The sequence below is a fragment of the Agelaius tricolor genome, unplaced genomic scaffold (assembly GCF_023055355.1).
Source record: "Agelaius tricolor isolate 1412-34295 unplaced genomic scaffold, bAgeTri1.0.p SCAF_25, whole genome shotgun sequence".
NCBI lineage: Eukaryota > Metazoa > Chordata > Aves > Passeriformes > Icteridae > Agelaius > Agelaius tricolor.
In genome coordinates, this window is record NW_027269285.1 from 69,459 (window position 1) to 96,576 (window position 27,118).

The following is a 27,118-nucleotide window of genomic DNA, read 5'->3' on the forward strand; positions in this document are numbered from 1 at the left end:
TCTCTGATGAGCCTTCTGGAGACTGAACAGCCCTAGCCCTCTCAGCCTTTCTTTATGGATTATTTTGGACTCTAGTGGAACACCACTGTTCAGACCTATTATGTTAGTCTGCTTTAGGATTTCAGCAACATTGAAAGAAAGTAGTTGATGATGCTGCAGTGTGAGCTCAACCTAGAGAACTCTCCTACTTCAACACAGTGGCAGCAGTTCTGCTGATTGATTCTATGACGAATAAAACTATTTATGGTATTTTTCATACACCCAACAAGGAATATGGTAACATACTTAATTTAGATCTAGTCTCATTAATGCTGGTTGGTTAGACTCCTCCACAGAAAACGTGAGACGTTTCCTGACTGAGGACTTGGCCATTTCACAAATAGTGACCCTATTTTCTACATCCAGACAAAATTTACGATGTGAGGAACCGCTCCTTCGTAAAATCCTTTTTAAAGGCATTGCAATGGAACGTGGTAAGCTGGTGTTAGCTTACCCCTACTGCTGTGCAGAAGAGGAGTTCCTTTTTCATACGGCCGTAACTGGGCGCTTACACGCGCTGTGGAAAGGCGGCGCGGGTGTCGGCGCGGCGGGCGGTGCCTCCGCCGCTCTCCCGGGGCTGTTCGTTAGGGCGGGCGGTGCCTCCGCCGCTCTCCCCGGGCCGTTCGCTAGCGCGGGGCTCGGCGGGCGGTGCCTCCGCCGCTCTCCCGGGGCCGTTCGCTAGCGCGGGGCTCGGCGGGCGGTGCCTCCGCCGCTCTCCCCGGGCCGTTCGCTAGCGCGGGGCTCGGCGGGCGGTGCCTCCGCCGCTCTCCCGGGGCCGTTCGCTAGCGCGGGGCTCGGCGGGCGGTGCCTCCGCCGCTCTCCCGGGGCCGTTCGCTAGCGCGGGGCTCGGCGGGCGGTGCCTCCGCCGCTCTCCCGGGGCCGTTCGCTAGCGCGGGGCTCGGCGGGCGGTGCCTCCGCCGCTCTCCCGGGGCCGTTCGCTAGCGCGGGGCTCGGCGGGCGGTGCCTCCGCCGCTCTCCCGGGGCCGTTCGCTAGCGCGGGGCTCGGCGGGCGGCGCTCGGCCGGGGGGCGCGCGCTGGGACCGTCCCGTCCGGTGCGCGCAGCCCCGGCGGCCGTGGAGCCGTTTTCTAGCCCTGTGAGTCGGTAGAGAAAACCATCTGAGGTAAAACTAAAGGGTTTCTTTCGTCGTAAAGTTCATATTGCAGTATGGGTTGTAAATTTCATATTAACAGGTTGAAAGGAAATTGTCTTACGGTAGCTGACATTGGTGAATGGATTTGTGGTTTGTAACTTTAATTTGTGGCAGTGTCGCTACAATCTGGGTCAGGACAGCATGAGATACTGGGTTTTCAGCATGAAGTCCCACAATAACGACGTGGAAAACCACCACTGGGAGTTTGTTTCCTCAGCTTTCAAGGTGACTGAGCACGTTTTCAGAAACATGACAGCTGTTCTTTTTTTTTTTTTTTTTTTTTTTTTTTTTTTTTTTTTTTTTTTTTTCTTTTTTTGAGTAATGTTACTTCTTTATCATTTTGTGATCTTTTGGAACATTGTCGGGTTTCACTCAGAGAAACTGATCTATCTAAACTATAGCAGAGCCATACGGAGGGGACACAATTGTACCGTCTAATGTCAAGCTCTTTATCTCCTTCATCTCTTCTGTCTGGCTCCCAGAATATTTTCTCCCAGGAAAGAATATTGTTGACATAAAGATAGAGCATACTACTAAGGATATTTTACGACTGACATTTTAGATAGCTGGATACTTAATATGCCTCTCATTTGTTTCACAATCTTTATGCATTTCTACAACAAATCAATTCAGAATTACTGTCCACAGCTCTGGGAACTATGAAAAAAATAATGTACAGCGAACACGTGGGTTTCTTTCCCGATAAATCTTAACAGGAAGGGGGTGAAATGAAGCGGACTTGTGTGTGCTGTGCCTCCTCCAGCCGGTGCCACAGCACCAAGCTGCTAGCAGAGGTAGCTGCGCTAGTTCCCACAGCAGCCAGTTTGTTTGCCTTCCGCGCAGTTCGAGCCGCCTCCTGCAGTATTGAGTCACACATTTAAAAAGAACCTGTGCTGCTGCTGAGGAGGCTGAGAGACTCTTGAGGGGTCTCTGAGGCTGAAACACCTTCCTAGGGAAGGGGAGCTGAGGACGTGGCACTTTGCCAGGCTTTGAACTCCAGTTCAGTCGAGGATGGAGGTCAGTCGAGAGTTGTGTGTGAGGGCGAAGGAAGTCGATTTAAGGGTGGCTGTGCTGAATGGACTGTGGGCAGAGCTGTGTGTTGCTGCGCAGTTGTATGCATTTGTGCTCACAAACTGTCTCAGGAACACTGGATGAGCATACTGCAATAGGAAAATTTATAATCAAACTACTTTGTGCAAATTCGGGGCATTGGTTTCACCCTCCACTAAACAAGTTCTCCTCAGTATGCTTTGTTCTTCTTCTTTAATCCTTTCTGGACTTTCCCATATCCTCATTTGCCTTCAGCTTTTCAGGTCCGATTTTGATTTGGGGTTTTGGGGTTTGGTGTTCTGTTTTGTTGGTTGTGTGGTTATGGTTGTTTGTTTTTTTTTTTTTTTGGGGGGGGGGATGTTTTGGGTTTATTTTTGTTTAGTTTTTTTTTTTTCCCTAATCATCATTAGAAAAAGAATCACCTAATCAAGCATTGGAACAGCCTGCCCTGGGAAGTGGTGGAATTCTCATCCCTGGATGTGTTCAAAAGGCATGTGAATTTAGAACTTTAGGATATGGTTTAGTGGTGAATACAGCTGTGCTGCATTAACAGTTGGACTCAATGATCTTACAGGTCTTTTCCAACACTAATAATTCTGTGGTTACATTTCTTTTTATAGTCTAGATTTTATCCATTTCTCCAATCATATTATTGAAAAGTGTTTGCTTCTCCAACCTCTCTGAGGCTATTTATCTTTTATGTTTGTTCACTTTTTTCTTTTGTTTTCTGTGATTGCTTGTTTAGTAATTCCATCTTTCTCCACAGGTCTCCTTTCTCTTCTCCTTCCTATTGCATAGTCCATCCTTTCCTGTCAGATCCATTTCTCTCCTCATAAAGTCCCCTCACAAATTCTTCTGTTTCTTCATTCTCTCACTCCAAACATTCTTCCCTACTCATCAGCAAAGACTTGGGGAACTTTGAGCAAAAACTCTTTTTTTTCATATCAGTGTCATTTTGCAGGTAAAAAGAACAAAATATTTCTCATCCTTATAGACCTGTCTTCTCCCCTTCTTGCTTTGGCAGCCAAATATAATGCTATTTCTGTTTTCAGGTTTGATATTCCAAAAACTGACCTGCATTATATCCAGAAACTTTCCAAATAACAATGGCCAGGCTGTTGCAAGATCCATCTAAACTTCATCCCTCAGAATGGTACACTGCAAACAAGATGCAGTGTGCCAGTACAGAGTCCCAGAAATCCAGGTCAGAATGCATGATAGCTGAGAGTTGGAGGCTGGTGGATGAAATAGAAAAGACAACTCAAAAAACCCAAAGTGATGTCAACAAGAAATTAGGTAATCCCATGTCTTCTGCAAGAGTCAAAATGTTTTATTTGAGCTATATTTTCAAGAAGGACTTAGCAAATTAGTTGATAATGAATAGGAGTATATGTCAATGCCATGCTTGTTAATGTAATGAAAAAATCAAAAATATTTTATAAAATATTTTGAGGCAGACTCTTTATTTTTATAACGAAACACATGAAATCTCTCTTAACCAAACCTCCTGACACAGGGTTGCTAAACTGTTTCCACACAGCCCACAGCACTACAGGTACTCCACTATAGAATAAGTCTATTTTTAGCCATACCTAAGACCTGAGCTGCAGTCCCCTTGCTCATAAAATGGGCCCATAATAATACATGTTTGTTATTTTGATTCTACAGAACAGAGACGGGAAGAGATAAAATTCTGGAAGCAAGAATTAGATAACAAGCTAGAACAAATTGTTCATGAGACAGAGATTTTGTTGACTTTCAAGAATAGGCTGGAGAGAGCTTTGGAGGGTTGCAAAGAGCCCCTTGTCGTTGCCCAAAAGTGTCTCCTGTACAGGTGAGCATTCAAGGAGACAAAAAAAGTCTAGGTAGTGAACCTTTAACAAATAAGAAAAAAGACTGCAAACACAGTCTGATTTAGGTGTTACAGCACTGAGGAAAGTGGAACTTTATCATCTTCTGTTCGATGCAGGCATTTGAACAATGTGGCTGATGGTTTTTCCTTTTTTCATGTAGGCAGAGGCGAGTTGGGATTGACTTGGTGCATGATGAAGTGGAACAGCAGCTGCTGAAGGAAGTTGAAGTCCTCCAGGGGATTATTGCTTTACTTGAACGTACATTGGAACAAACAAATGAGCAAATCAGGTGCAGAGGCAGAGAGCATAACAGAACACTAATTAGATGAAAGTTAAGACAGCCATAATACTGAGAAGTTGTCAGGCTGAACACAGGTCCTAAGTTATCTTCAATGCTAAACACTAGCAGGAGGTCAGTCCTAATTCATACCACTCAATCAGTAGTGGTGAGAGGTTCTGCTTCTAGAATACAAAGTACTTGCACTTGATCCTTGGTCTTCTCATGATCCAGTCCTGTGCCTTTAATTTCAATGAGAATTGTACCATCAATTTCTAAAAAGGCAGCTTCATACTGTAGATTTTGTGACTTGACAACTAAGAGTTCTTACACGACGATTTCTGTAACAGCATTTTAATTACCTAATGCATGTATGCATGCATATTAAGGACACCTGTGAATGCCTACACATGGTCTTAGAGTTTTGGTTGTTTTTTCTCCTAGACAAAACCGTTCAGCAAAATATGACCTGGACATGGATCTGAAGGACAAATTCACAGCTTTGACGATTGATGATTACTGTGCTAGCTTGACAAACGACACTCCTCATATTATATATGCTGATAATGCAATGAAACTGGAAGGAAAGTAAGTGGTTCTTTAGTTCAACAAACATATGATAATTATACAGATAATACGGGCTGTCCCAGTAACAGCAAGATTAGTTTTGTGTAAAACAGGCTTTATCTTTTTGCCATCTTATTCTTATACTTCTGTCCATCACTTCTGTATCTGTGTAATACGTCTGTGAAATAAACCACAATAATTATGCTCCCAGTGAACTGCAGTTTTTTTAAAAGTTTTTGAGGCTCACAGTTAGCTAAGGAAGAATTTCACATATTGCTTAAACACAGAATAGATTACTGATCTTACCTTCTTTCCTCTCCCGGGGTGTCCCAGTGGGGAGAATGCTGGACTGGGACCCATGAGGTGTCTAGTCAGTTTCTGACTTGGACATTAAGCTGTCAAATGTGCCCATTCTGCATGGGCTAGTTAGTGTGAAAGGTTTAAATGCAAAAATAGCTACCACAGAAAAATGGGCTGAAAAGAGGAACTGTACTAGGAAAGCGGTATGTGCAAGAGCCTCATAAAATTACTGTTGCTATGTAACAGCTGGCAAACTTGCAACACCAAGAGGCTGACAGCTCTTGCTGCCAGCACTTAAAACTGGTTATGTAACTCAGACCACACCCAGGATGGTGTTGCCTGCTATGTGCAAATGACAATTACAACTTTATATATTCACCCAATGAAACAAGGAACGAACCCTCTGAAGAACTTCTCAAACACCCGCCTGCAAGCCAAAGCTGCACAAGCATAACCCTCTAATTCTGGGGATTACCTCCTGGGGCTGGGCTTCTCAACTGTTGTTCCAGGCAGGTACTGTAAGTGTCGTATAGGTGAACTCTGTGAGAGAATAAGTGCATGTGTTGTGTAAATAGTTGCCTGCTATTAATAGTAACAGCTTTATTAATGAAAGATGTTCTAAGAAATATTGATTATTATGTGTGTTTCCCACCATGTTAAGTCATAAGTTCCCCTTTGCCGGGAGAAAGTAACAGCAAGGCTCCTCTATCTCTCTAGCAAATTTGTTTTCATTGAACTTTCATCTACTTCATTACAAAATGATTGTGACAGAGTCTTTCTTTTGTATCTGTAGCACTCCCTGGACATATGGCACTTACTGGGACATGCAGTTTAAAGTGCTGCTTTGTTCTTGATTTTGTGGCACAATTACAGATTTATGAAGTCATAGAGGGCCTTCTGCTGGTGACCTCTTATTTTGATTCTGTCTGTTGGTGACCTCTTATTTTGATTCTCTTTCAGTTTTGTTAGCCCTGAGGACTGGATAGATTTCACAAATATAAATGTTGAAAAGGCTGACAAGCAGCGAAACAATTCTTTGGCACTGAAGGCACTTATCGATGGCATCCTCTCACAGATAGCAAATGACATGCGCAAGCATTGTGAGATGGTGAATAATGCTTTTAGAAATAGGGTGAAGGAAGTCAAGGATGCCAAGCACAAGCTAGAGACACTTCTTGCAATGGTAAGTCATAGGGGACAGTCAGTGAAAAAGTGGAAACACAAGGCTTCGGTTATCTACCAGTTTACCCAATCCAGTGGGTTGCACTTATCTGCCATATTTTCCTTTTTGTTCCCTTCTCCATAAAAGTAATTTTAGATTTTTTTTCTTAGCTCTGTGTGCACCACCAAAGAGACGAATTTCTAGAGTCACTCATTCAATCTAAACGTTGCTGTAGCCATCAGTGAAGATAGGATTTTTCTTGTGATTTTTAATTGCATGAGGCTCCTATAGCTTTTTCGAGATTGTGATGTAAGAGCCTGATAACAGCAGGGTCAATATGCTCAAAATTTGACACATGAAAACTGAGTTTTAATATTAAAAAATATTAATTGCTGAGCATAAATTTCTGGATTTACCCAGAACCGTGTCATCTGCTTTCCAATGAAGGAATCATACTCCTGGCTAAGCTTTGCAAAATATTATTTGATGAAATAACAACATATTGATTGCTACTGTGATTGTTGCAACTATTAAAGTAGATGATGATGGTTTCACACATTGTAAGAGGCAGTGTGCAGAATTTCATTGTTGGATTTGTTAAGGTGATGGATGAGACTGCCTCACAGGAGAAGAACATTGCAGCCTTAAAGAAAGCAATCACTGATAAGGAAGCACCTGTGAAAGTGGCTCAAACCCGCTTGGAAGCGAGGAACCATCGCCCCAATGTGGAACTGTGTTATGACACGGTGCACAGCAGCCTGATGGGTGAAGTTCAAGAGATTACCAAAAATATTCAAAGGCAAGTGGAAATTATGCAAGAGGAAAATCTGTGGTATTGGTTAATTTAATGTATTAGCATAACAACGGGTCCCAACTATTCTCCCTGAAAAGCTGGGAATTGCTTTTCTCTTAAGGGCAGGACACTTTAAAGGAAGTTAATGGATAGACTTTAAGGGAAGACAATGGATATTGTCTCTGTGAATCCCTTTCCATCTTTCTTTTTCTTGCTCAGAATTCCTAACCCTTATGAGAAAAAAAACCCCTACCCATGTGTTTTCAACTAATGCCTGCATCTGTTTTCCCTGTTAGATTAAAGGATGCATTGGCACAGGCTCAGACAGAGCTGAAAGGCCTTAGCCGCCGCCAGCTTTCCTTGGAGGAAGAGATCAAGGTCAAGGAGAACACACTGTACATTGATGAAGTGCTGTGCATGCAAATGAGAGAGTCTGTTTGCATAAACAATTACTGAAGTCATTATACTGGGAGACTGTGCTCCAAAGAAGCAGCTCCTGCTGAAATTTTATTTCCAAGCTTCCAAATTTATTGGCTTGGCTCAATGCTGTCTAGTTGCACAAGGTAATTAAAACAGACCTAGTACTTACAGCTGTTTCAGAACTATCTATGCTCTAAAATGTTTGATGAAATCTTCCACTTGGCAATAAAATTCAGAATAATGAGAAATGCCCCTTCTTCCATGTTTCTCTCATGTGTAACTAATGATATGTTTTGCCATTGAAAGGTGTCAAAAGGCAACTGTGTGGAAGCCAGAGCAGGAGTGTCCTCATAAATCACTTATTGGACAGCTGGGCAAGTGGGAGGGGTGTCTCTCAGGACTGGCCATGCGATGTTTTGTTTTTATCTTAGCATCTGCTGCTAAGAACTAGACAGTATGGCCAACTTAACAGGACCTAGCTGATACACTAGATAGTGCACCTGTCTGCATCTGAATCAAGTCAAGGCTGACTTTGGGAAAATCACTTGCTCACCCCATGCCTAAGTTCCCCTATTCGTAAAATGGAAACAATGAGATGGGCTTCAGTGGTAAAGTGTTTGAAGCTCTGCAATGAGAAGTGCTGAAAAAAGGGGAGGGTCTTATTTTTTATCAGAGATGCCTGTAAGGGTGGAAAAGGGATCACTGCTTCCTTTCGTTCTGGCAAGGAAAACCAAAGCAAGGGAAAGAATAAATCATGCTGGAGACAAAAGAGTCCAGTTCCCAAGTCCAACATTTTAATGCATGGAGTTTAAAATTGTCCCTTGCTTCTCACTTGCTGGAATGATAACTCCCTTTTGGAAGCACTGCTGTCAAAATTCAAATCCCCTACTAAAGCACTCCAAAGGATCCATTAATGCAGATGTCACTGGGTGTTCTCTTCCTGTAGTTTATACCATTGGGTAGGTGATGACAAAATAATTAAGTTCTGAGTCAATCAGGTACTTGAATTTCCTGTAAATATCAGCCAGCAGCCGCTCCTCCTCAGTGCTGTCATCTTGGGCCGTATAAATCCTGACCTGTATGCACAAATAGCAGTCATGTCTCTCAGATATAGGGAGCTCAACCCATTACAGTTCACGGCAACAAGAAGCATCTGTGACTAAGAAGGAATCTAGAGAAGCAAAATTCCTTGAATTGGAATAGAATCTTTACTCTCTTCCCACTCCCAGCTGACTGAAAACATCATCTCCTGACAAAGAATTTTTGGGAGGTGTTGGGAGGAACAGGTTAAATAGTGGAAGACTAGCAAGAAGGATTGTAAATCACTCAGGTGACCTTGCAGATGGGAATAGCCCTTAATAAGCCAGTATGAATGCCAGCCAGTGATCCTCTGGCACGGAGCGAGTTTAACTGTGCCTCCATCCCCACTTGGGTGTGTCTGCCTGGGCGTTGCTTTGGGGATGCCTTAGTGAGCAAAAGAAGGGAAGTAAATTTACTCTTTGTCTTTTAGCTGTGGTTTTGTGGTTGTCCCTGCTGTCTGCCTGTGCTGACTCAGACAGGAAGAACAAGGTTCTTTTTACCCCCCAGAACTGATGCATCCCTGGGATCTGCACAGATATGTAAGGACCTACAGAATTCATATTGTAGCACAGAAAGTAGCATGTCAGCATGGTTTACACCAGCTACAGTTGCGGCTTGGCCCCAGTTCAACACAGGACCCCTAAAAGGTGTAATGTGTTTGTATTTTTGCAGTTTAGTGGGATTCAGTCCACCTTCCTTGGTTATTATGTCTATAGCCACCTTCCTTGGTTATAGACATAAGCACTGAGACTGAGAGGTAACTGACAAACCCTGGAAGTGGGAGAGGGCTTGAACTAGAGGTGACAGAGGGAGTGCCAGTCTAGGAAGGGCTTCTGGAATTTTCAGGACTTCATAATAAACTTCTATAGCATCTGTATGTGGCTAAGTAGGGTTGGAAAGCCTCCTTTTTTTGGTACTAAGGCATAACATAGGGAAGATAGTTAGATTAACATTTCTGTAAGTGATCTTTGCTTGGGCATGGGGACCTTTGGGTATAGGAGCAAGAATGGGAATGGGAGTTTTGAAGCACAAAGTCTTACCTTTATGGTAGTCAAAATGCATTTCCTTTCTGCGCGGTTTTGTAGCAGCCTCTCCATAAAGCTGACACTTAGAAATGCCCAGACTTTCAGAAATAACAACCTCTTGCATGATATAATAAGCTGTAGCAGCTCATTGTCCAGCAACTCATGGTCATTGTTTAATTCAAGTGTTAATTTCTTGGAAAAAAATGAACACTGTTAGTACTACTAAACAGATGTTGCATGCAGTAACTAGAATTCAACAAATAGTTTTCCAAGTTAACAAAAAAAAGTCTGATCAATTTTCTACCTTGATATTAGCTGACAATCTGTTTTGCATTATGACAGCAGTGTATGTGCTACAGTAAATCACTCTCCTGTTAAGAGGGGGTGACCCTTATGAAGTTAGAAAACGCTGCACCTAGAGTCATACCATGATCTTATCTGACATAATGAAAATTATTCCAGAGACAAGAGTAGAGCCAATGATGGTTTCTAGAAAGCTTTACATGGTGTTTATGGTGTTTATTCGCAACTCTGCAATGGAAACAGGACTTACAGAAAGCTGTCAGCAGCCATCAGGTGTAAGGCCACTTGTTTCCCTCTGGCGTGCAAAGACCTGAGGCTCACTTACAAGGGTCAGCTGTTGCAAACCTTTGATGACACATCCCTTGTGACACTGAAGTGCTTTGACATGGGCACTAGTTAATTTAGATATGCTATAGGACATTAGTGTATTGCCAAAATAAGCAGCCTGATAGCATTAATGGAGGGTTATAACTGGACAAGGATAATTTCATTAACGACATTATGGATGAAACACTGAAATTACTTATGAAAACTGCCCTCTGATTGTAAAACCAAAGCGGTCGGGAACTTCTGTTGCTGACTGCTGTTCTGCAGAAGGCCTACATGATTGCTTTGTACAGCTTTGTGATACTGCAGTAGGGTGTGTCTATTGTTTCCCTTACCTGCAGACCATGCCAGTAAGCTGGGAGAAGGTTGGTGAGAGTAGGTCTCATTGTCCAGTCTGGGTCACTAAAATAACAGCTCCGTAGGCTGATGCTCCTAACTGGGATCTCCTCTAGCAGGATCCTAGCTAGGTGATCATGCTTCATGACTCTTTCAAAGAAGAAGTTCACATTCAGTTTTGGGGCTCTCTTGGCCAAGTTTGCCCATGACATTCCTGAGACCACTTGCCCATGAGGGTCATGGATATGACACTTGATATTCAAGGTGCACAGGGAATGAGAGCTGCGCTCACGTAGGATGTCCAGCAGTTCATCAGAGATGCAGTTGTAATTAAAAGTCAGGATGGTCAGCTTGTGGAACTTAGACATAGTTTGGTGGAACAAGGCACTGCTGTAGACAGAAAGGTGGAGACTGAAGAAATCCTCAATATTGATTTCAGATATAAAGCTTCTATTTGTCAAACTGCTTAGAGAATTCAGAAGCTCACAGCCTTCTTCCAAAGTTATTCTTGCTCCTTTTAAGTTAAGATAATCAAGTTGATTGCTCATTCTTTTCAGGAAGGCAGATAAATTCTTGATAAACTGAGCCCTAACCACATTTCTCCAGATCAAGCAGTCTAATTCTAGGTACTTGATGCTCAGGGATACTAGGTGACTATTACACTTACCCAGGTGTGAAAGAAGACCTCTCATAATCACTTGAAATTTTTTGATAAAGGGAGTATTGTAAGGATTCGATAACTTGATCTCAAGGTGCTTCAAATACTTGCCAAATTTCTTGGTATACCACAGTGCACTTTGAAACTCCAGTGTGCGTGCCCTTGATGGTTGGCCATAAAAGGTGATGGTTCTGCATCTCCAGAGAGATCCAGACTGCATGGCACACCTCCATTTTTTACAGACCAAGGCAGCCCGAGATCTGTCTCTGTCATCTAACCAATGGAAGACATGCCTCAGACAGACATCAGGTAGATAGGCCCAGAAGCTTTGCTCGGGTTGACTCTCATCTTCCATTGAGAGGATTTCTCTTCTGGATCTTAAATCAAACCAACATGCAGAAAGCTGTGGGTAGATTTCTTGCCAATCCCAACATAATAGGCTTCTAAACAAATGGATGAAAGTTTGTTTCTTCACAATCAAAACCAACAACCTCTGTACTCCAGCTGTCAAACGAGCCCTTGAGTCTAAAGTATAGTCTTACCTAAATCAAAAGAAAAAAAGAGTGAAGAACAATCACAGTACAAACACAGGACACATATTTTAACTTTTGGGCCTTCAAGTGAAATGGTATCAAATGGCACTTGGTGCCATGATCTAGTTGAAGTGTTAGAACATGGGTTGGACTCGATGATCTTAAAGGTCTCTTCCAACCTAGAAATTCTGTGATTCTGTGAAATGCTGTGACAGTAGCCACATTGTCTGCAAAACCTTTGGTTGGCATCAGCTGCAATTAAATTGATCATGGTCTGTGATCTGATGCCTAGCATTTAAAAGTATTCAGTTCTTTGGGCTGTATACATTTGAACAGGACCATCAGTGCAAAATTAGCACTACTGACTTTTCATAGTCATCTGGGGTACCATTCCATGACAATCAGTACCCTGCCTTAGATTAAGGCTGGATAAAAAAAGTTGAAATGGATGAAAACAAGAAGTGCACCATAAGAAGAAGAAAACATGCAGATCCCTGAGAGTCTGTTTACAACTACAAAAGCTCAGATATTTCTATTTTAATTGTATAAACAGGCATGAAAGGACAGGTTGATAGCACAATTAAGCTTCAGTCTGCTGTTTGTCTTTTTGCCTACAGTTCTTATGTCACATAGAATCTCTCTGCCTGTACACACACTCTTTTCAATTAGCACCGTTTCTATTCTTAGGGATTCTTCTGCCCACTCTTGCCATTCAAAGTACCAACCCACACCCCCAGCTATCAATAAAACCCTTAGAAACTGATCATGTGGTCTGATTACTACCTGTCTCTCTCACTCTCTCTCTCTCTCTCTCTCTTATTTAGCACCCCCAAGAAGAGCTCTTTGTTTTGCAGAACTATTAGTCATTTAGGAGGTCTCTAGATCAATTTCCAAAAATCTAAACCAAGTCTTAAAATATGGTGGCTGAAGCTCCAGTTTGCTAGTGAGAAGAACCTGAAACTTTTGCTATAGAGAGTGGGGAGAACACAGGGGAAGAGGTCTAATACTTCAGCTACCTTGAAGCCCTGAAGGCAATGGACAGAGGAAAGCAGAACAGAATATAGGGCTGCAATACATAGAAACACGTCTGTTAATAAAGGATGTTTATTACACTGTACTCATCAATATTAGTGTGTGAATACAAAGCAGGACAAACACCATCATGTGGAACTTTTTTAAAACCAGAGTTCTTATGAATCTGTAAAAAGTATGTTTGTTTATAAGCCAGTGGTGTGATTCAAGAGGTATCCTGCGGTGTTGGGTTGGCTTTTCCATCACTATAAGCGAAGTCTTAGTTAAGGAGGTGTTCTAGCTGTCAGCTCCGAGTTTAACTTGGTGGGGGGAAAACAAATCTTTGGGAAAAAAACGCTGCTACAGTTCTTTCTAGAGCAATTTTTTTTTTTCAGGCAGAAGTAATTTCAAGATAAATGAACGCTTTGCATGTCTTGTTTGCCACTCGGGTAAGAAAAAAAAAAAACAAAACAAAATAAAATCCCCCACTGCTGAACATATACGTCCTTTGCCCTTGGCCCTCTTTGCTTCAGAGGGCATCCCGGATGGTTTACGATCCCATACGGACAGTTACACTAGCTGTCTCCTCCAGCAAGAGCTGCAGAAGCCCGTGGAGTAAAAGCAAACAAAAACCTTCTAAGACTTTGACCGATAATTACCAGAAGTAACAGGAGGTGTGGCTTGGATACCCAAGTGGGCAACCCAGCCCGAGTCCTTTTACTAGTCCAGCTGACGCGGATCTCTGGGCCGAGATCCGCGAAGGCGCCCGAGCCGCGGGCGGGCGGGGGCGCAGCGCAGCCCCTGCGGTTGCGCCGCTGGGCCGGACATTCCCCTCAGCCGGCGCGGGCCGCTCCCTCAGCGCCGGCTGCGCCGCGCGCGCCCGGCCGAGTAACGGCAGCCCAGCGCGCGGGACCCAGCCAATTGCGGCGGGCGGCGGCGGCGCCAATCCGGGGGCTCGGAGGGGGCGGTGCGGCGTTCAAACGCGGTGGCGGCGCACAGAGGAGCTGCTGCGGGGAGGTAGCGGCTCCGTCCCGATCCGGGTCCCGGTTCCGTCCGGCGCGCTGAGTGAGTACTGCCCCGAGCAGCTGCCAGAGCGGCCCAGTCGCGGCTCCCTTTGTCGGAGCCCGTCTCCTCCGGCTTTGGCGGCACTTTTCGCGCTTGTTGCTGCTGTCCCGGTAGGCGCAAAACCACCACCGGCTGGTCCCGCCCAGTCCCGTTAGCCCCATGTGGCGGCGCGGCGGATCTGCCGCGGCTGTCGGCGGGGAGCACGGCCAGTGCCAGCAGAGCGGGGTGCTCGCGGCGAGAGCGGCTCGGACGAGGCGTGGGCCCGGGTGTGTCCAGGGGCCCGGCCGGGGGCTACCCCAGAGCGCCGTGGCCTCCAGAAGAAAGAAGGCACCGCGCTGTCCTGTGCAATACCCGTTTAATAAACAGATCATTGTAATCGTAGGACAGTAGCGGCGCTCTCTCTCATTTCAATCGTATTCGTTAACAAGTGAAAATCAAGAATGGAAAGTATATATGTTTAAATTATCATATGTCATATAGATAACTAGCATTTTAGCCCTTCTCACGAAAGTCTTCTGCCAGTAATAATCCTGTCTGTTTCACGAGTTACGTATCCACAATCATAACTGGGACTGAAGCAGAAGCCTTCAGCTAAGTACAGCAGGAGACAATGGCAGCTGTGTAAACTTGTCTCGCTGTGGAAGGTTGTTTTGATTAAAGAAGGCAAAAATTTGGGATATCAGATATTGATCTGAGATATAAACCAAAAAGATGCACTCATAGAGCATTCTACCTCTCAAACTAGAGTTTTCCAGTGGAATTGCAATACAAGGCTTCTTGGTGGACTTGAGCAAACCTAAATAGCCTTAAAAATCAACCCTGTTCTCTTTCAAGACTCCAACTAAAAGTCTGCTCAGCTCTAGTTTTCTTGTTTCAGGCAAGTGTAACCAAATAAATTCTGCAACAGTTTCCATTTCTCTTTTTTTACACTGCTTTGTACCTTGTTTTGAGTAAGCTTTGCTCTCATTTTCATTGTTTTAGAAATAAAGTTGACCAAGAACTGGAACAAGATGGCATCTGTGCTCCAAAATGTCAAAGCAACAGTGGCGTGGAGGAAACACCGGCTCCTAGCTGACCTCAATGAGGATGAGAGCCCTGTGCCTGATAAATTCAAGAGAAGGGCCTCTCTGAGTTCTCTCAATACCATTCGCATGTCTTTAAGGAAACGGGTACCATTAAAGCCAGTCGAGTTGAATTTTCGAGTTGATAAAACCCCAACTAGGGAAAGACTGGAATCAAGGCAGAGGTGCCGAACTCTTCAGACTATTAAAAGAACAGCAAAATATGCTTTTGGAACAGTGTCCCAGGTATTTTGTCTTTGCAGTAGAACATAGATAGAGTTTAGTTTTTGCTTCAACTCCAGTACTAGGATTTCTGAATTTTGTACTGAGTGCTGTATTCCAGAGAGTCCATTCCCACACACTTGCACAACTTAGTGTTTGTCTCATAGCTACTAACTTTTAAAATCTTTAATATCTTTTTCTAAAGTATAGACAGGCAAATTATGGATCTGGCAGAACATGGAGGAAGGTGAAAACAGTTTATTTTGTTATAAGAGCTTTTCCCCTCCTGTATTTAATCATATATGGCAGAACAGCCTTTACACAGAGGAAATTGGGTAGAAATTGCCATCATTTGCAAAGAATTGTTACTGAGAAATGTGCAGCATTTTGGATTTTTTTTCTTTTAGTTATTCTCCTGTACCCATACCATTTACTCGCATGTTCTTCATTATAGGTAATCTGAATTTAGACTGACAAAACCTGCTACAAGGTAGCAGGGTAGCAGATTCAAGCTTGCACTTCCCTTTCTTGCAGACCTTGGATTTTTAAATGCATGCGTTCTGTGTTGTGGAGCCTGAATTTTTCCAGCATAAGAGCAGCAAGAGCTTTGTCCAATGCCTGCTCTGAAGTCCTTGATGAGTGTCAAGGGTTAGGGAAGCAAGAGATTCCCTATGCAAATGAGTAGAGGTTGAGATGCATTCATGTTAGTTGAAACCTGATACGAACATGGAAGCTAGTAATTCAGCCCAAATATTCCTAGCCCTCCTGGTTCCAAACTCATGGCTAATTGAGTTCATTTAGCCTAACATGTCTAATGCTTCTTTCAGAAAATACAGAAGTCTTGCCAAAGCCCAGTTCGCTCAATGGTGACCTGTCCAGCTGAATCCATCAGCAGAAGATGTGCGACCAGTTCTACCAAAAAAAGAACTGCTACACCTCAAACACCTTGCTATAAGAGTGTTACTCCAGCAGCCAGTTCCAAAGGCACTCCAAAGTCCTGCAAAAGGGCCTTGCTTGGGCCAACAAGGGTGTCAAAACATAGAGAATGGAGGGATTTCTCATCCTGGCTTGGTAAAAATGGTTTCTCTCTCCGGAGATCCAGAAGAGCAGCAGCACTGAAGAGCCCTTATTCATCTCCTGCTCCTTCCAGCAGAAAGATGTAAGTCACATTCTTTTGTAAACTTTTTTTTAAATTTTTTTTTAATTTATTACACTGATTAGAGTATCTGATAAAGTGAAAGGCAAGGTATGAAGTTTTCTATCCTATTCCCCTGAAGCTGTGTGCTGCTTGAATAGTTAAGAAAGTAGTTCCAGCTCCCTGTATAGACAGGGACTGAGCTATGCGTAAAGCTGAAACATAAAAAGTAATTTTTTCTTAGAGACATACCTGAGTTTTTTGCTGGTGCCTTTTGGGTAAAGGAAAATGCTCAGTATCTCACTCTGATTTAATTGTAACTTTTCCAAAGCTGCTATTTGTATTCCAAAGATACCTGGAATACCTCTGCTTATACTGAGTTCTTTATATAATGTAGAGAGATTCCTGCCTCAAAGAACAAACACAAATTAGATCAAGAGTTGGGAGCTAGGGAAATACTTAATAATGTGCACACAGGTTTTTCTTTTGGTCGAAGTCACAAGAAAGGTTAAAGTTAGAAGTTGAATCCAAGCCTTGTGAACCTGAATCCTATGTCTCAGTTGGAAGATAGCTGTTCGGGGGATGAATGGAGACGTGAAGCAGTTGGCCAATGGAATTAAGAGTATAATTTCCACGGCCCTAAACTTCTCTGGGTAAAGTCTAGAGGTAACAAGAGTGGTACTTCAGGGAGAAGGCTTGAGTACTGTCACCTAGTCAGCCTGTCCTGTTTGATCTGTAGCAATGACCATTCTGTTTGCAGAGAGTTTGACTGTGAGCTGGAACTGGTCTCCTCAGGGATTTGCCAGTTGAAGCGTATCTCCCAAGCATTTGATGATGCCATTGTGAAAGAGGAGAGGTAAATACTGCTAAGTGTCCCTCAACTTTACCTGCCACCTGAACATAGCCAATTGCAGGCCAAGTAGTCCCTGTAACTCAGGATTAGGAATAGTTGCAGAACTTTTTCAAGTGTAATGTAAATATCCGCTTTTTCTTAAAGATACCTGGGAAGTTTAAATCTGCAGTTGGATTTGCAGCTTCTAAAACCTGCCAAATGCTCTACTTGTCTTCAGTTTCCTTGTTGTGGAAGTCAGATTTTTATCAGAAGGAGCCTACCTTTGACCTTGTGTGAGAACAATACCTCCCTGACTCTTGTGTAAAAGAGGTGCCAATCCAGACTGGGGGAGGAGGTGGGAAAATTCCAGTGTACTGGTGCAGTCACTGATGTCTGCACATCCATTAAAAAACCCTTTTAATAGGTAGCATTATGTTAACAAACAGTCCATGGTACCCAAATGAAGAAACCTCTTATAAAACACCTTGGTTAATCCACAAGGTGGTAGGCTGCTGTATTTGTGAAGGTTATGCCATTCTGAATTAGACATATTAAGAAAATAAAAATTAAAGGTCAGAAATCTTGTCATAGGGTGATTCCGTAAACTTCTTCCTCTCTTAGACCATGTAAAGTATTCAATAACTAAATGTCAAGCACCTCAAATTCTCTAAAGAGAGTTTAGCATCAAGTACTTTACTTACAAAGAGGTAAGGGCTTAACATCTCAGATAATTGCAAAAATTTGTACCAATGGGACCATGTCTAGATAACTATAGGTTAAAACTTGTATCAAGTTAATTTTATCATACCCACTGAAAGTTCACTAAATCTCACTCCTAATATTCTCCCATCTGCTAGTGATGTGACAGTTTCTCTCATTCGTAACTGAAGATTGTAGCAACCAGGTAAAGCAGTTGTTTACTTACCTTGGCTATGCCTGCATGCATCTGTGGGGAGAAAACCTGCTGTTTATAGAGAGAAAGGCTTATCTCATGCTTCTTTCAGGCAGTATTATGTAGAACCACAGGGTTCTTCCTTCATATTCACTGTGGCCATCTGTGCTACAGCAGATCATTGTGCAGTTGTAAAACTTCACCTCTAAATTGTGGATTAGTGAGTCCTTATGGGTTCACAATGAACCTCCTATGCAAACATCAGCTTTTCTCACTCCAGACCAAAAATGACTAGTACTAATCTTTTTGTCACTCAGGTTCAGTTCTCACTGGTTACTAATGATCACAGAGCATGAGAGAACCAATCATTATCCTGAGCTGTCTGATTTTACAGCCTTTCTTTTCCATCCCTCGAATTTTCATAGCAGTTTAGTCTATGCTATCACAATTAACAGCAGCTCATAATTGTATTGGTGGCATTTTTAAACACAGCAATTGTACCCAAGTGGATGTGACATAAATATCTTCACCCATTATGTTGGAATTGTTCTTTTCGTTAGAGGGAAAGGTACATCCTGAATACTATGTCCCATTTTAGCAATGAAGACAGGTGCAAGACACTTCGTTGAACTTTTCAAGAAAAATGAGAGCAGTTTCAAATGCTGGACTGACGGTTTGAACAGTCATCTGTACTGCTTCCACAATTTGGTCCAGTACTCCTGCATGTGTAGATGCATACACTGTGCTCTGTTACTGCCTAGTTGCCTCCTGGAATAATTGTGAAATGAACTTTTTTGGAGGTGCCTTTAGTCTTACATGAGACTTTCTCTTCTGGTATCCAATTGCCATGAGTTTTAATGTTAGTGCTTCGTTTTCATTTTTTTCATGATGAAGCAAATCTTGATCTCAAATGATTGTTTCCAATTCAAAGTATTGTTCTAATGTTTTGCATTTTAATGAATTAGATTATATCACAAGAAATGCTCCTGTTGCTAGTTAAAATATCACAGTACTTCATTGGTGTACTTGCCATTTACGTTCACTGAAGATAACAAAATATTTTCTTGCTAGTGTTTAGAACAGTTACACAGTGAAAGTGTACCAGACCTCTTCCTTTCTCCCATCTGTTTTCCAGCAATTTGTGGGATAACCAGTTGATTAACTCTACTGACTTCATGCTGCTAATGGTAATCCTGTTGTTCTTCTTCAGGCAGCAAGCAGTATCAAACTACTACTATCTAACGGCACGACATTCACAGTCTGTACATCGATCCCTGAAACCATCTCAAGCTATTAAAAGGCAAGCAAAGAAACTCCATCAAGCACTTGGTACCTAGACAGAGATGGCTGTAACTATTTTTTCATGTTTCCAAGTTTATGAGCATATATAAGGGAGAGGTCTGAATAGCACCTGAAAGGCTGCACTCTATACACTTACTTGAGCCATTACACTTTTTTTTAAATGAAACAGCTCAGGACTTTCCTTGCTTTCTCTTTTCTAGTAAAGAGAGAATCAAAATAGTACCAACCACAGTGTATTATCCCTGCTGAGATGAGGGAACTGTATTGAAACCGTATTTCATGAGGCAGTAAGTACTTAGAAAATGATGCTGAACTGGCCAGTAAGAATGGCCAAAGCAAGGGTGTATGATAGACTTATGAAGGATAATTCTAGGTAAGAGTAGTGCTTAAATTGGTATCCAGCAGCCACGAGATTTAGCACAAATACTTTCCATGCAAAAAAGATTGGTCTATTATTTTGAAAGCCTAACTTGTTGGGGTTTTTTTTGTTACTAGCAAACTAAAGTTATTAATCATGTTAGCTGGAAGTTAATAAAACAGTAGTGGCTTCTTTGAGTTCTAAGCAAAACTGCCATTCCAAAGCAACAGGATTCTGTGGAGTCATTCATGCCACAAGAACAAAACCATTTTAGGAGTCTTACTTCATGGCCTTAAGGATTAGCAATCTAATCCTATCTTAGGTGGTTTGGCTCCAGACAAATCAGATCAACTTTGTAATTTCTTACTGATGCTTTAGATAGCATCTTGGCAGTTGACTTAAACATCGCTTTTGTGCTGCATCTGTCTTTTAGTTATACACAGAAATTTGTTTCTACAATTAATGTAACATCCTGTAACTGCTCTTATTAGCTAGTATCACAGTGGAAGTATTTTGATTATGTATACTTAGCATTTGATACCTTATTTTGCTTCTAATTACTTTTAAAAAAATTAACATTCATTTGACAAGCCTTTTTTGGTCTGTCATTCAGTATAACAAAGTTTAGTCTTTCACATGAAAACAAAGATTTGTCAAGCTTTTAGAATTCAATAGCAGGGCTGTTTTCCATGGTAAGCTTTGTGCAGGCTTCTCCAATTATGTTCACTCTAAAATGAACTTTCAAACAAAAGACTGATTTGGGAAACTTTGCTCTACTTGGTAATTTTTAAAATGTGCATGTGACCTAGTAGCTCCAGTGTTACTAAAATTTTAATGGTATCAGGTATAAATATGAAAAGCATTCAATTATGATTTATGTATAAGTATTGATTTCTAAACTTGCTCCAAATTTTTCTTCTTTTTCTTGTCAAATGAACCCATTTTAAAACATTTAAACAGTTAATGAGGCCTGGAAATATGAAAGCAACCCTTCCAGCCTGAAGACTTCTAGACTTTCAGATGACTTGAGAATTTTAGCTTGTGTTATTTCTTCATCTAGTGTTTGTGTGTGTTTTGTGAATTTTTTAACAACTTTTCTATATGGAAGTATAAGTATAGTATCTCTAAGTTGTCCTTTGTATGTCCTGAAACTACTTCTATAAAGCTTTCACAAATTCTCATTAGTGAAATGCCTTTTTCTATGACTTTTGAAAAGGAAGGAGGGTTGGAGGTTTTTGAAAAGTTGACCTCCAATCCAAGTATTATTTCAGACAGATCAACCAGCTTCTATTTATAATGTTTCCACCAGCTACTTGGACATGTACAATCATGATCCAATATTTCTCAAATTACTGGTAAGAAAAATCAGTGACACTGTTTGTTTAAAGGCAAGAACGTTTTATTTAAGTGGCTAATCTGTTTTAAGATTTTAAAAACCAGCTCACATCAAAATCTATAGCAGTTGTAGAAATCTTACTCCTTATTTCATATTAAGAAATTCATTATTGTACATTTTTGAATCTTTACAAGGCAGCCATAAGAAATATAAACATTTGTCACCAGATAGAACCTTCTCACTGACAATATTTAAAAGTATGCACTTAATAAAACTATAGACTGAAAGAACACCTACAATTTCAAGTTTCCTTGCGTGAATTCAGTTGTAAGGGGACTGCCCCTTTTCACCCCAACAAATAGAAAAAAAAGTTATGCATAAGACTTGGGGTTCTGTGAGAGGACTGCCATTCTGGGCTGTATACCAGTCATCCAGGTATAACACTACCTTTCAAACTTGCTATCTGTAAATCATGTTTCAGTGTTGCAATCTCTAATATACCATCTCCCACCATGTCACATTAAACCTGCCTCTCTCTTTTTCCCCTCCTATGTTCTATACGTCCATACAAATGACAAATGAACTGTGAAATTCATCTCCCCCAACTCCCCAAAATTCCATTCAGTTTCAAGGATAGCTTATTGAGATTAATACAAGTAGTTGGTAAACTGTAATAATCTCTGTTTGGGCTTGACCTAAAACGAGTGAAAGAGCCAACACATGACTTCAATTCCAGTGTCCATGCACATGATTCTAGCTGTTCCAGGCCTTATTTCTGAAAAACAAATATTTTCATCCAGAAAAATGTGTTATTACTTCCATTCTTTATGGGGGTTTTGAATTTAGGCTTATCTATAGGAACATATCGTTACCTTGAGTGACTAAACATAATGGAAGTCTTAATTACCTTCACAAACCCACAATTTCTGCTTAAGCTTTCAACACAGACCATGAGGAATCACTGCTCTTAGAGAAGCTGAGAAGGTAGGCTGGAAAGTTTTGTGTGTATAGGAATTCTATCCTGTAACAGCTCCAGATGAGGATCAAAGTGCCACTTTCTCCCCTGAATGCCTGACATGAACAATTCATCGCAGAAATCTTGAGTTCAGATGCCACAAGTCAATCTCTAATCAGAAAAATCATAAAATTGTGGTGCATAATCATCATCTCTCCATTATCAAGCCAATGAGTTGACTAAAAAGATATCCATGCTCCAATCAGCTAGTCCTATGATGATGTACTCACCTTTCTGCAGCCTAGATGGCAATAGGAAAAAAAAAATGAGGAAAATCCTACTTGTTCAGTAACAACTGTTGGACCTACACATTTTAAAACATAAAATACCTACTGGTTTCAGGTATTGTTTTAAATGCTTATAAAAAAAGCTTTTAGCAAGTTTAAAACAGAAATGGTATAGAAAGAAGGGAAAAAGTTTTCCCTCTCTAAATTTATTCCATAAATTATACTAAAGATTCCATGATGATACTATAGATCTAAGTACTGAGGATTTGTTCAATACACGCATTAGTAATGTCCTGGCTAAAGAAAGACTGCAATGTATAAACAGGACAACTTGTTCACTACTAATGGTAAACAAAGGCTATTTTGCAGAATACTGGGGCTTCTGAAAAAAATGTCTTTGTCCTGCATAAACCAGGGTGTGTAATGTTTTTCCCTCTAGTTTACTGATAATTCCACTTCTACATAATCAGTGAAAGTTTTAGCTGTTTGGAAGTGACTTCCCTAGGTATAGAGGAAAAAGTGAAGTAATCTGTATAAATTAAGACTAGTTTAATGTAAACAAATAAAAATGACAGCTCTCATGAACCCCAATGAATAAGGATTACCAGTACTTTGTCATTTTTACACCTAACAGAATTTTATGCTGAATAGATACAAACCATGCCACAAAACTAAACAGGAATACTTTGGTCGAGCAAAAATCTATACCAAGAGCACTAGTGTACGCAAACAAAAATGTTATTCAAAATAAGCAGATTTGGATTAACATCACTATTCAATTCTGCAATCTATACAATGATATCGTGTTCCAAACCTACCTAGCTAGACAACAAAATTGAACAGACAGCCACTGTTGCTGTGTTTGAGTTGGTTTTGTTCTTTTTTTTTTTTTTTAATGTGTATTGGTTACAAATTTGCTGTGAAAGCAGAACCAAAACTAGTGTCTTCCAGTAGCTATACACACATACACACAGACAAAACCAAAACACCACAGCTGTGAAGGTGTGTTTTCACAATATCTCAAATAACTCTACCACTGCTATTAATCACAGCCATTTTTTACAGTAATTTAAAATGGATCCATATCAACAGGACAAAGAAGTAAATGCTTCCAACTGTGGCATACTTGTACTGTACCCTTAGTACCCACTGGACTAACAATTTTGCATTTTACAATTTCATTTATGCTTCCTCCATTCAGCACGCTAAAAGAATGTGCTTTTCTGTTACACACTGGAGGCACTAAACAAAAGATGGTGCTGAAACAACTGATGAATGTAATGTATGTTCTGTGGGCACACCCACCTGACTTCACTCTCCCTTTCCCTTCTGTGTATGCTAAAACACTTTCATAGTCTGTGTAGTTTAAGTTAAGTGCTGACTGCACAGAAACTGCAGCAATGAGGACTTGAAATCAAGAATAAGATGACTGTAGGATCAAACTTACCCTCAGCAAATGGCTTCCTAGGGGACTGATCTTCCATGAAAACACAAGTGGAACTGAAATCCAATTGCAAGCTGAATGCCTGTGAATGCCTGGATGCAGTTCCATGTGGACAAAGCGTGTAACTAAGAAGCCTGTGTCACTATTTTGCCAAAGTGCACAGCTGGAGTGTGGGATCACAAGATAAACCATTCTAGCCATGAGCAATCAGCAGTGCTGGAATTATGCAAATGCCATATAAGCTCTCATAAATTGTATGAAAAAGTTAAAGGGAGAGTATTTTCAGCTTGATTTTAATACCATGTGTAGAAACTTTGAAATTGTTACCACACTAAATCATATACGCACATGCACGCACACACACTTGTTTTACTGCTATTAGCTCCTAATATTCTTAAGGGAAGCAAGCACAGTGACTGCTGTAAAGGTGACCCAGCTATTAATAGAAATACACAAAATCGGAGTCTTGATGACATGAAATCCTGTAAAATGACATTATGTCTCCAAGAGTAAAAGACAGCCCTTTATAACCTAGGAGATTTTTCTAACCTTGTACTTAGACACTATTTCCTTCAATACAGTCACAGAATTACACACAGATCCCTCTTCTGAAAGGAAGTAGACCTTTCTACTACAGCAATTGAAAACAAAAAAATAGGTTTTCAAGTCTCTTGGGTGATAGAGGTAGATGGCTAAAACAATGGTAGCTTTGAACAGGAATAGCGATTACAGTCAGGAGACATGCTAAACAACATCCAATGATTAAAAAGAACTATTCGATCAATCAATTTAGACCCCTCATCAAACTTAACATTTTCCTATTAAGTTCCTCTCACAAGCCTTGTATTCCCATGCCTATTTAAAACTAACAAGCAGGAGTGTGCTAACAGTAAATTCACTAGAAGGAGATGGAGGCTGGTGCACCTGTGCAACCTCTTCACAGTGCAAAGCAGAGAAGAAACAGACTATGTGACTAGAATTAATACATGCAGTGGGCTGAGACAGAACATGGAATAATTCCTCCAACTTCATGGGTTCAAGAACTATGATACTACTGGGAAAGCATTTGTAAATGCTAAGAGTGTTTCAATGTAGTTTGCAAGATATCTTTCATTTAGCTTTTGTAGCAACAGCACAAAACCCTAGCCCCTTGTAATGTATTTACCTGCTCCCAAAGAGTGTTTGCTACCAAACATTTTACATCTTTCCTTAATCTTCAGCAGAGATAACCGCTTCCCCTAAAGGAAGCAATAGGAAAAAAAAAACCAAAACAACCAACTACTGATGTGCCAGAGATATTTCAGGAAGTTTGAAATAGGTAACTGACAATCTTGCCAAGTAATGTCTGAAAATATAAATCAAACATCTCCACTTATAACCTATTTTGCTGCCTCTTAAGGCAAAAGCTACTCTCTTACACCATTCCAAAAGTCCACTGAAACTTCATGGTTAACAGAAAGTACTGACTTACTTTACTTCTGCACTGTCTCAATAGTTTTCCATTGCATTTATTGTTTTACATGTTAACTTTCAAAATCATTAACTGACTTGGTGAGTGACTCTGTCTGGTCTAGCAAAACCTGAAAGGGGGATGGAGAGGCACCACACCATCTCTACCCCAATTCCCTGAAATAAAAAACAAACAACAAACCTGAAAAAGGAATGTTCTTTTGACTTCAAGCTTTCTCAGTGTCAATAGTATGTTTTTAACTCTAAAAAAAAGGGGGTAGGGGGTTTTATGTGCACTTGTAACTTCATTGTAGGTTTTAAAACATGCGTCAGTTCAGTCATTAAAATTCTCTTGATGAATTTCCATGGAAGTATCTGCATGAAGAATCTGCAAACTGCTACTATGTTAAAGTAACTATAACGCTCTAGAAATATTACTACTTAGGGAAAACATCACACATTTTACTTCTAGTAAGTCCATTGAGAGATCAGAGAGAAATTTAAATCAGCAGAGAAATGTCTATGTGGCACCTGTATTTTTGCATGTCCACTCTTTGAAGCTCAAATGCTATCATTCTGAATGCTACAGATTGTCTTAATGCAGAAGTTGCTGTTAAGCATGAGAAGGTAAACAATTTATCAATTTACTTAATTAGTTTTTTCCCCTCCAGTGTAAATATTCTAGTTCGAATAATTAAAAAGCAATTGCTCTGAAGTTTGCAGATCACTCAGTAAAACGGTTTCTTTTAGCTTGCCCTCTTAGGATCTGACTCTCGGACTGAGATCATCAGAGCCATCTTCTTTGGAGCAGTCCACACAATTTTTGCACAGTCATTGAGTTCCACAAACAATGTGATCTTTGTACAGTTGCACACTACTTTGGTTACAACAACACTAACTGTGTTCAAACTGTGGCTGACATATTTAGTTTTAACATGAAGTTTTTATGTTTGGTTCACAAGTGAAGTTCTTGCATTTATTTGTCCAGTGCCTCACACAAATGAGAGTGCCCATGTTGGAGTCTGTTGACCAACACTGTAGGCTGAAAGGAAACCTTGGGTTTAAGGCACCCAGAAAGCATCTTGTTGTAGAAGTCCTAACCACCTGTTATTGTAGCTTCTGCTGCTGCTTCCCTTTTATCACTTTTATTGAAAAGTGAAGTGGAAACAGACATGACTACTTAATGTTTAAAGTGTAAACCTCCTCTGTAACCTGCAGGACCTACCCTTGATGCTGGTTTGGGTGCAGCTAATTAGCTGATACCACAATCCTTCTGAGTAAAATCAGTATCTTTTCCTCTTACTGCACATATTATATTTGTTCCCAAAAATAACCTGTTGCTATGATGATAAAACTTGTGATAGTTTTAGATTGTTTTAAACTTCCCCAATAAACATGATAAGAGGAAAAGACTGGAAGTGCCCCAGTTGGTGTAAGAAGGCAGATTTCAGAACAGGGAAGACTCCAAGGTACAAATTCCTGTCCACTTCTCTTAATTTGGAGCTGCCTAAATACTACCTTTCAGGCATGCCTACAAGTTTTATGGGGTGCACCCAAAATCTACAGTCCCAATCCTCCTAGGGAATAGATTCAAATTTGTGAACTCCACCTCGAACCCAAGCAATGGAAGGAAAATGCCTCTCATGATCTTTGTCTGATTCAGGCTGGCTCTGAGCACGCTCTGGCTTGGGGTTTAAGGAAGGTGGGTCAGGTTGCTGCACAGACATAGTCCTGCGGAGGTGGTTTCTCTTGCGCAAAAACTCAGGCTGCGAGTGGAGGCCAAAGCTGCCTTTTCTCAAGATCATCCGAGAGTTGTTTTTTTTGGGTCGTGAATGGAGACTGAACTCCAGCGAGGCCAAGTGGGCTGCATAACCTTCACTGAGGAACTGAAATAG

General features: G+C 41.1%; 4 protein-coding genes across 13 annotated transcripts in view; 2 read left to right on the forward strand and 2 right to left on the reverse strand.

Moving 5' to 3' along the window:
* The first annotated feature begins 596 nt into the window (after window positions 1–596).
* On the forward strand, window positions 597–7,860 carry TEKT1 (tektin 1). 6 transcript variants are annotated; one of them, XM_071447655.1, is made up of 10 exons: window positions 598–1,160; window positions 1,305–1,415; window positions 2,651–2,730; window positions 3,293–3,536; window positions 3,909–4,074; window positions 4,254–4,382; window positions 4,815–4,958; window positions 6,198–6,420; window positions 7,002–7,198; window positions 7,489–7,860. In XM_071447655.1, exons 4-10 carry the CDS (start codon window positions 3,347–3,349, stop codon window positions 7,646–7,648), a joined length of 1,209 nt encoding a protein of 402 aa, XP_071303756.1. In that variant the 5' UTR covers window positions 598–1,160; window positions 1,305–1,415; window positions 2,651–2,730; window positions 3,293–3,346; the 3' UTR covers window positions 7,649–7,860. The 6 variants fall into 6 exon arrangements, with proteins under 6 accessions (XP_071303758.1, XP_071303756.1, XP_071303755.1 ...); XM_071447657.1 differs by lacking the exon at window positions 2,651–2,730 and having other exon boundaries at window positions 597–1,160; XM_071447654.1 differs by lacking the exon at window positions 1,305–1,415.
* Window positions 7,861–8,230: 370 nt separating this feature from the next.
* FBXO39 (F-box protein 39) lies at window positions 8,231–13,675 on the reverse strand. Of its 2 annotated transcripts, XM_071447649.1 has the most exons (4): window positions 13,545–13,675; window positions 10,683–11,883; window positions 9,733–9,909; window positions 8,231–8,688 (listed from the first exon to the last, which is right to left on the reverse strand). In XM_071447649.1, the coding sequence occupies exons 2-4, from the start codon at window positions 11,694–11,696 to the stop codon at window positions 8,560–8,562; spliced, it is 1,320 nt and encodes a 439-aa protein (XP_071303750.1). In that variant the 5' UTR covers window positions 11,697–11,883; window positions 13,545–13,675; the 3' UTR covers window positions 8,231–8,559. The 2 variants fall into 2 exon arrangements, with proteins under 2 accessions (XP_071303750.1, XP_071303751.1); XM_071447650.1 differs by lacking the exon at window positions 13,545–13,675 and having other exon boundaries at window positions 10,683–13,375.
* Window positions 13,676–13,827: 152 nt separating this feature from the next.
* PIMREG (PICALM interacting mitotic regulator) lies at window positions 13,828–21,499 on the forward strand. Of its 2 annotated transcripts, XM_071447659.1 has the most exons (6): window positions 13,828–13,950; window positions 14,932–15,257; window positions 16,061–16,392; window positions 17,129–17,224; window positions 18,058–18,104; window positions 19,303–19,421. In XM_071447659.1, exons 2-5 carry the CDS (start codon window positions 14,961–14,963, stop codon window positions 18,086–18,088), a joined length of 756 nt encoding a protein of 251 aa, XP_071303760.1. In that variant the 5' UTR covers window positions 13,828–13,950; window positions 14,932–14,960; the 3' UTR covers window positions 18,089–18,104; window positions 19,303–19,421. The 2 variants fall into 2 exon arrangements, with proteins under 2 accessions (XP_071303760.1, XP_071303759.1); XM_071447658.1 differs by lacking the exon at window positions 18,058–18,104 and having other exon boundaries at window positions 19,303–21,499.
* PITPNM3 (PITPNM family member 3) overlaps window positions 21,130–27,118 on the reverse strand; it is a 37,928-nt gene continuing 31,939 nt past the window's right edge. For 2 of the 3 annotated variants that reach the window (XM_071447639.1, XM_071447640.1), the window contains one exon: window positions 21,130–27,109. In XM_071447639.1, coding sequence (XP_071303740.1) covers window positions 26,801–27,109 — 309 coding nt within the window. In that variant the 3' untranslated portion in view covers window positions 21,130–26,800. The remainder of the gene's footprint in view (window positions 27,110–27,118) is intronic. The other variant, XM_071447641.1, reaches the window with a different exon arrangement.

What these genes read in the sequence shown, in the direction of transcription:
- TEKT1 (XM_071447657.1), top strand. Translation starts at nt 3,347, where the DNA reads ATGGCCAGGCTGTTGCAAGATCCATCTAAACTTCATCCCTCAGAATGG. An exon ending in TAGAGACACTTCTTGCAATG is followed by an intron (nt 6,421 to 7,001) that starts GTAAGTCATAGG and finishes GGATTTGTTAAG; the next exon opens with GTGATGGATGAGACTGCCTC. An exon ending in ATTACCAAAAATATTCAAAG is followed by an intron (nt 7,199 to 7,488) that starts GCAAGTGGAAAT and finishes TTTCCCTGTTAG; the next exon opens with ATTAAAGGATGCATTGGCAC.
- FBXO39 (XM_071447649.1), bottom strand. Translation starts at nt 11,696, where the DNA reads ATGGAAGATGAGAGTCAACCCGAGCAAAGCTTCTGGGCCTATCTACCT. An exon ending in CTTACTGGCATGGTCTGCAG is followed by an intron (nt 9,910 to 10,682) that starts GTAAGGGAAACA and finishes TTTTTTTCCAAG; the next exon opens with AAATTAACACTTGAATTAAA. An exon ending in GCATTTTGACTACCATAAAG is followed by an intron (nt 8,689 to 9,732) that starts GTAAGACTTTGT and finishes TTGTGCATACAG; the next exon opens with GTCAGGATTTATACGGCCCA.
- PIMREG (XM_071447658.1), top strand. Translation starts at nt 14,961, where the DNA reads ATGGCATCTGTGCTCCAAAATGTCAAAGCAACAGTGGCGTGGAGGAAA. An exon ending in CTTTTGGAACAGTGTCCCAG is followed by an intron (nt 15,258 to 16,060) that starts GTATTTTGTCTT and finishes TGCTTCTTTCAG; the next exon opens with AAAATACAGAAGTCTTGCCA. An exon ending in GCTCCTTCCAGCAGAAAGAT is followed by an intron (nt 16,393 to 17,128) that starts GTAAGTCACATT and finishes TTCTGTTTGCAG; the next exon opens with AGAGTTTGACTGTGAGCTGG.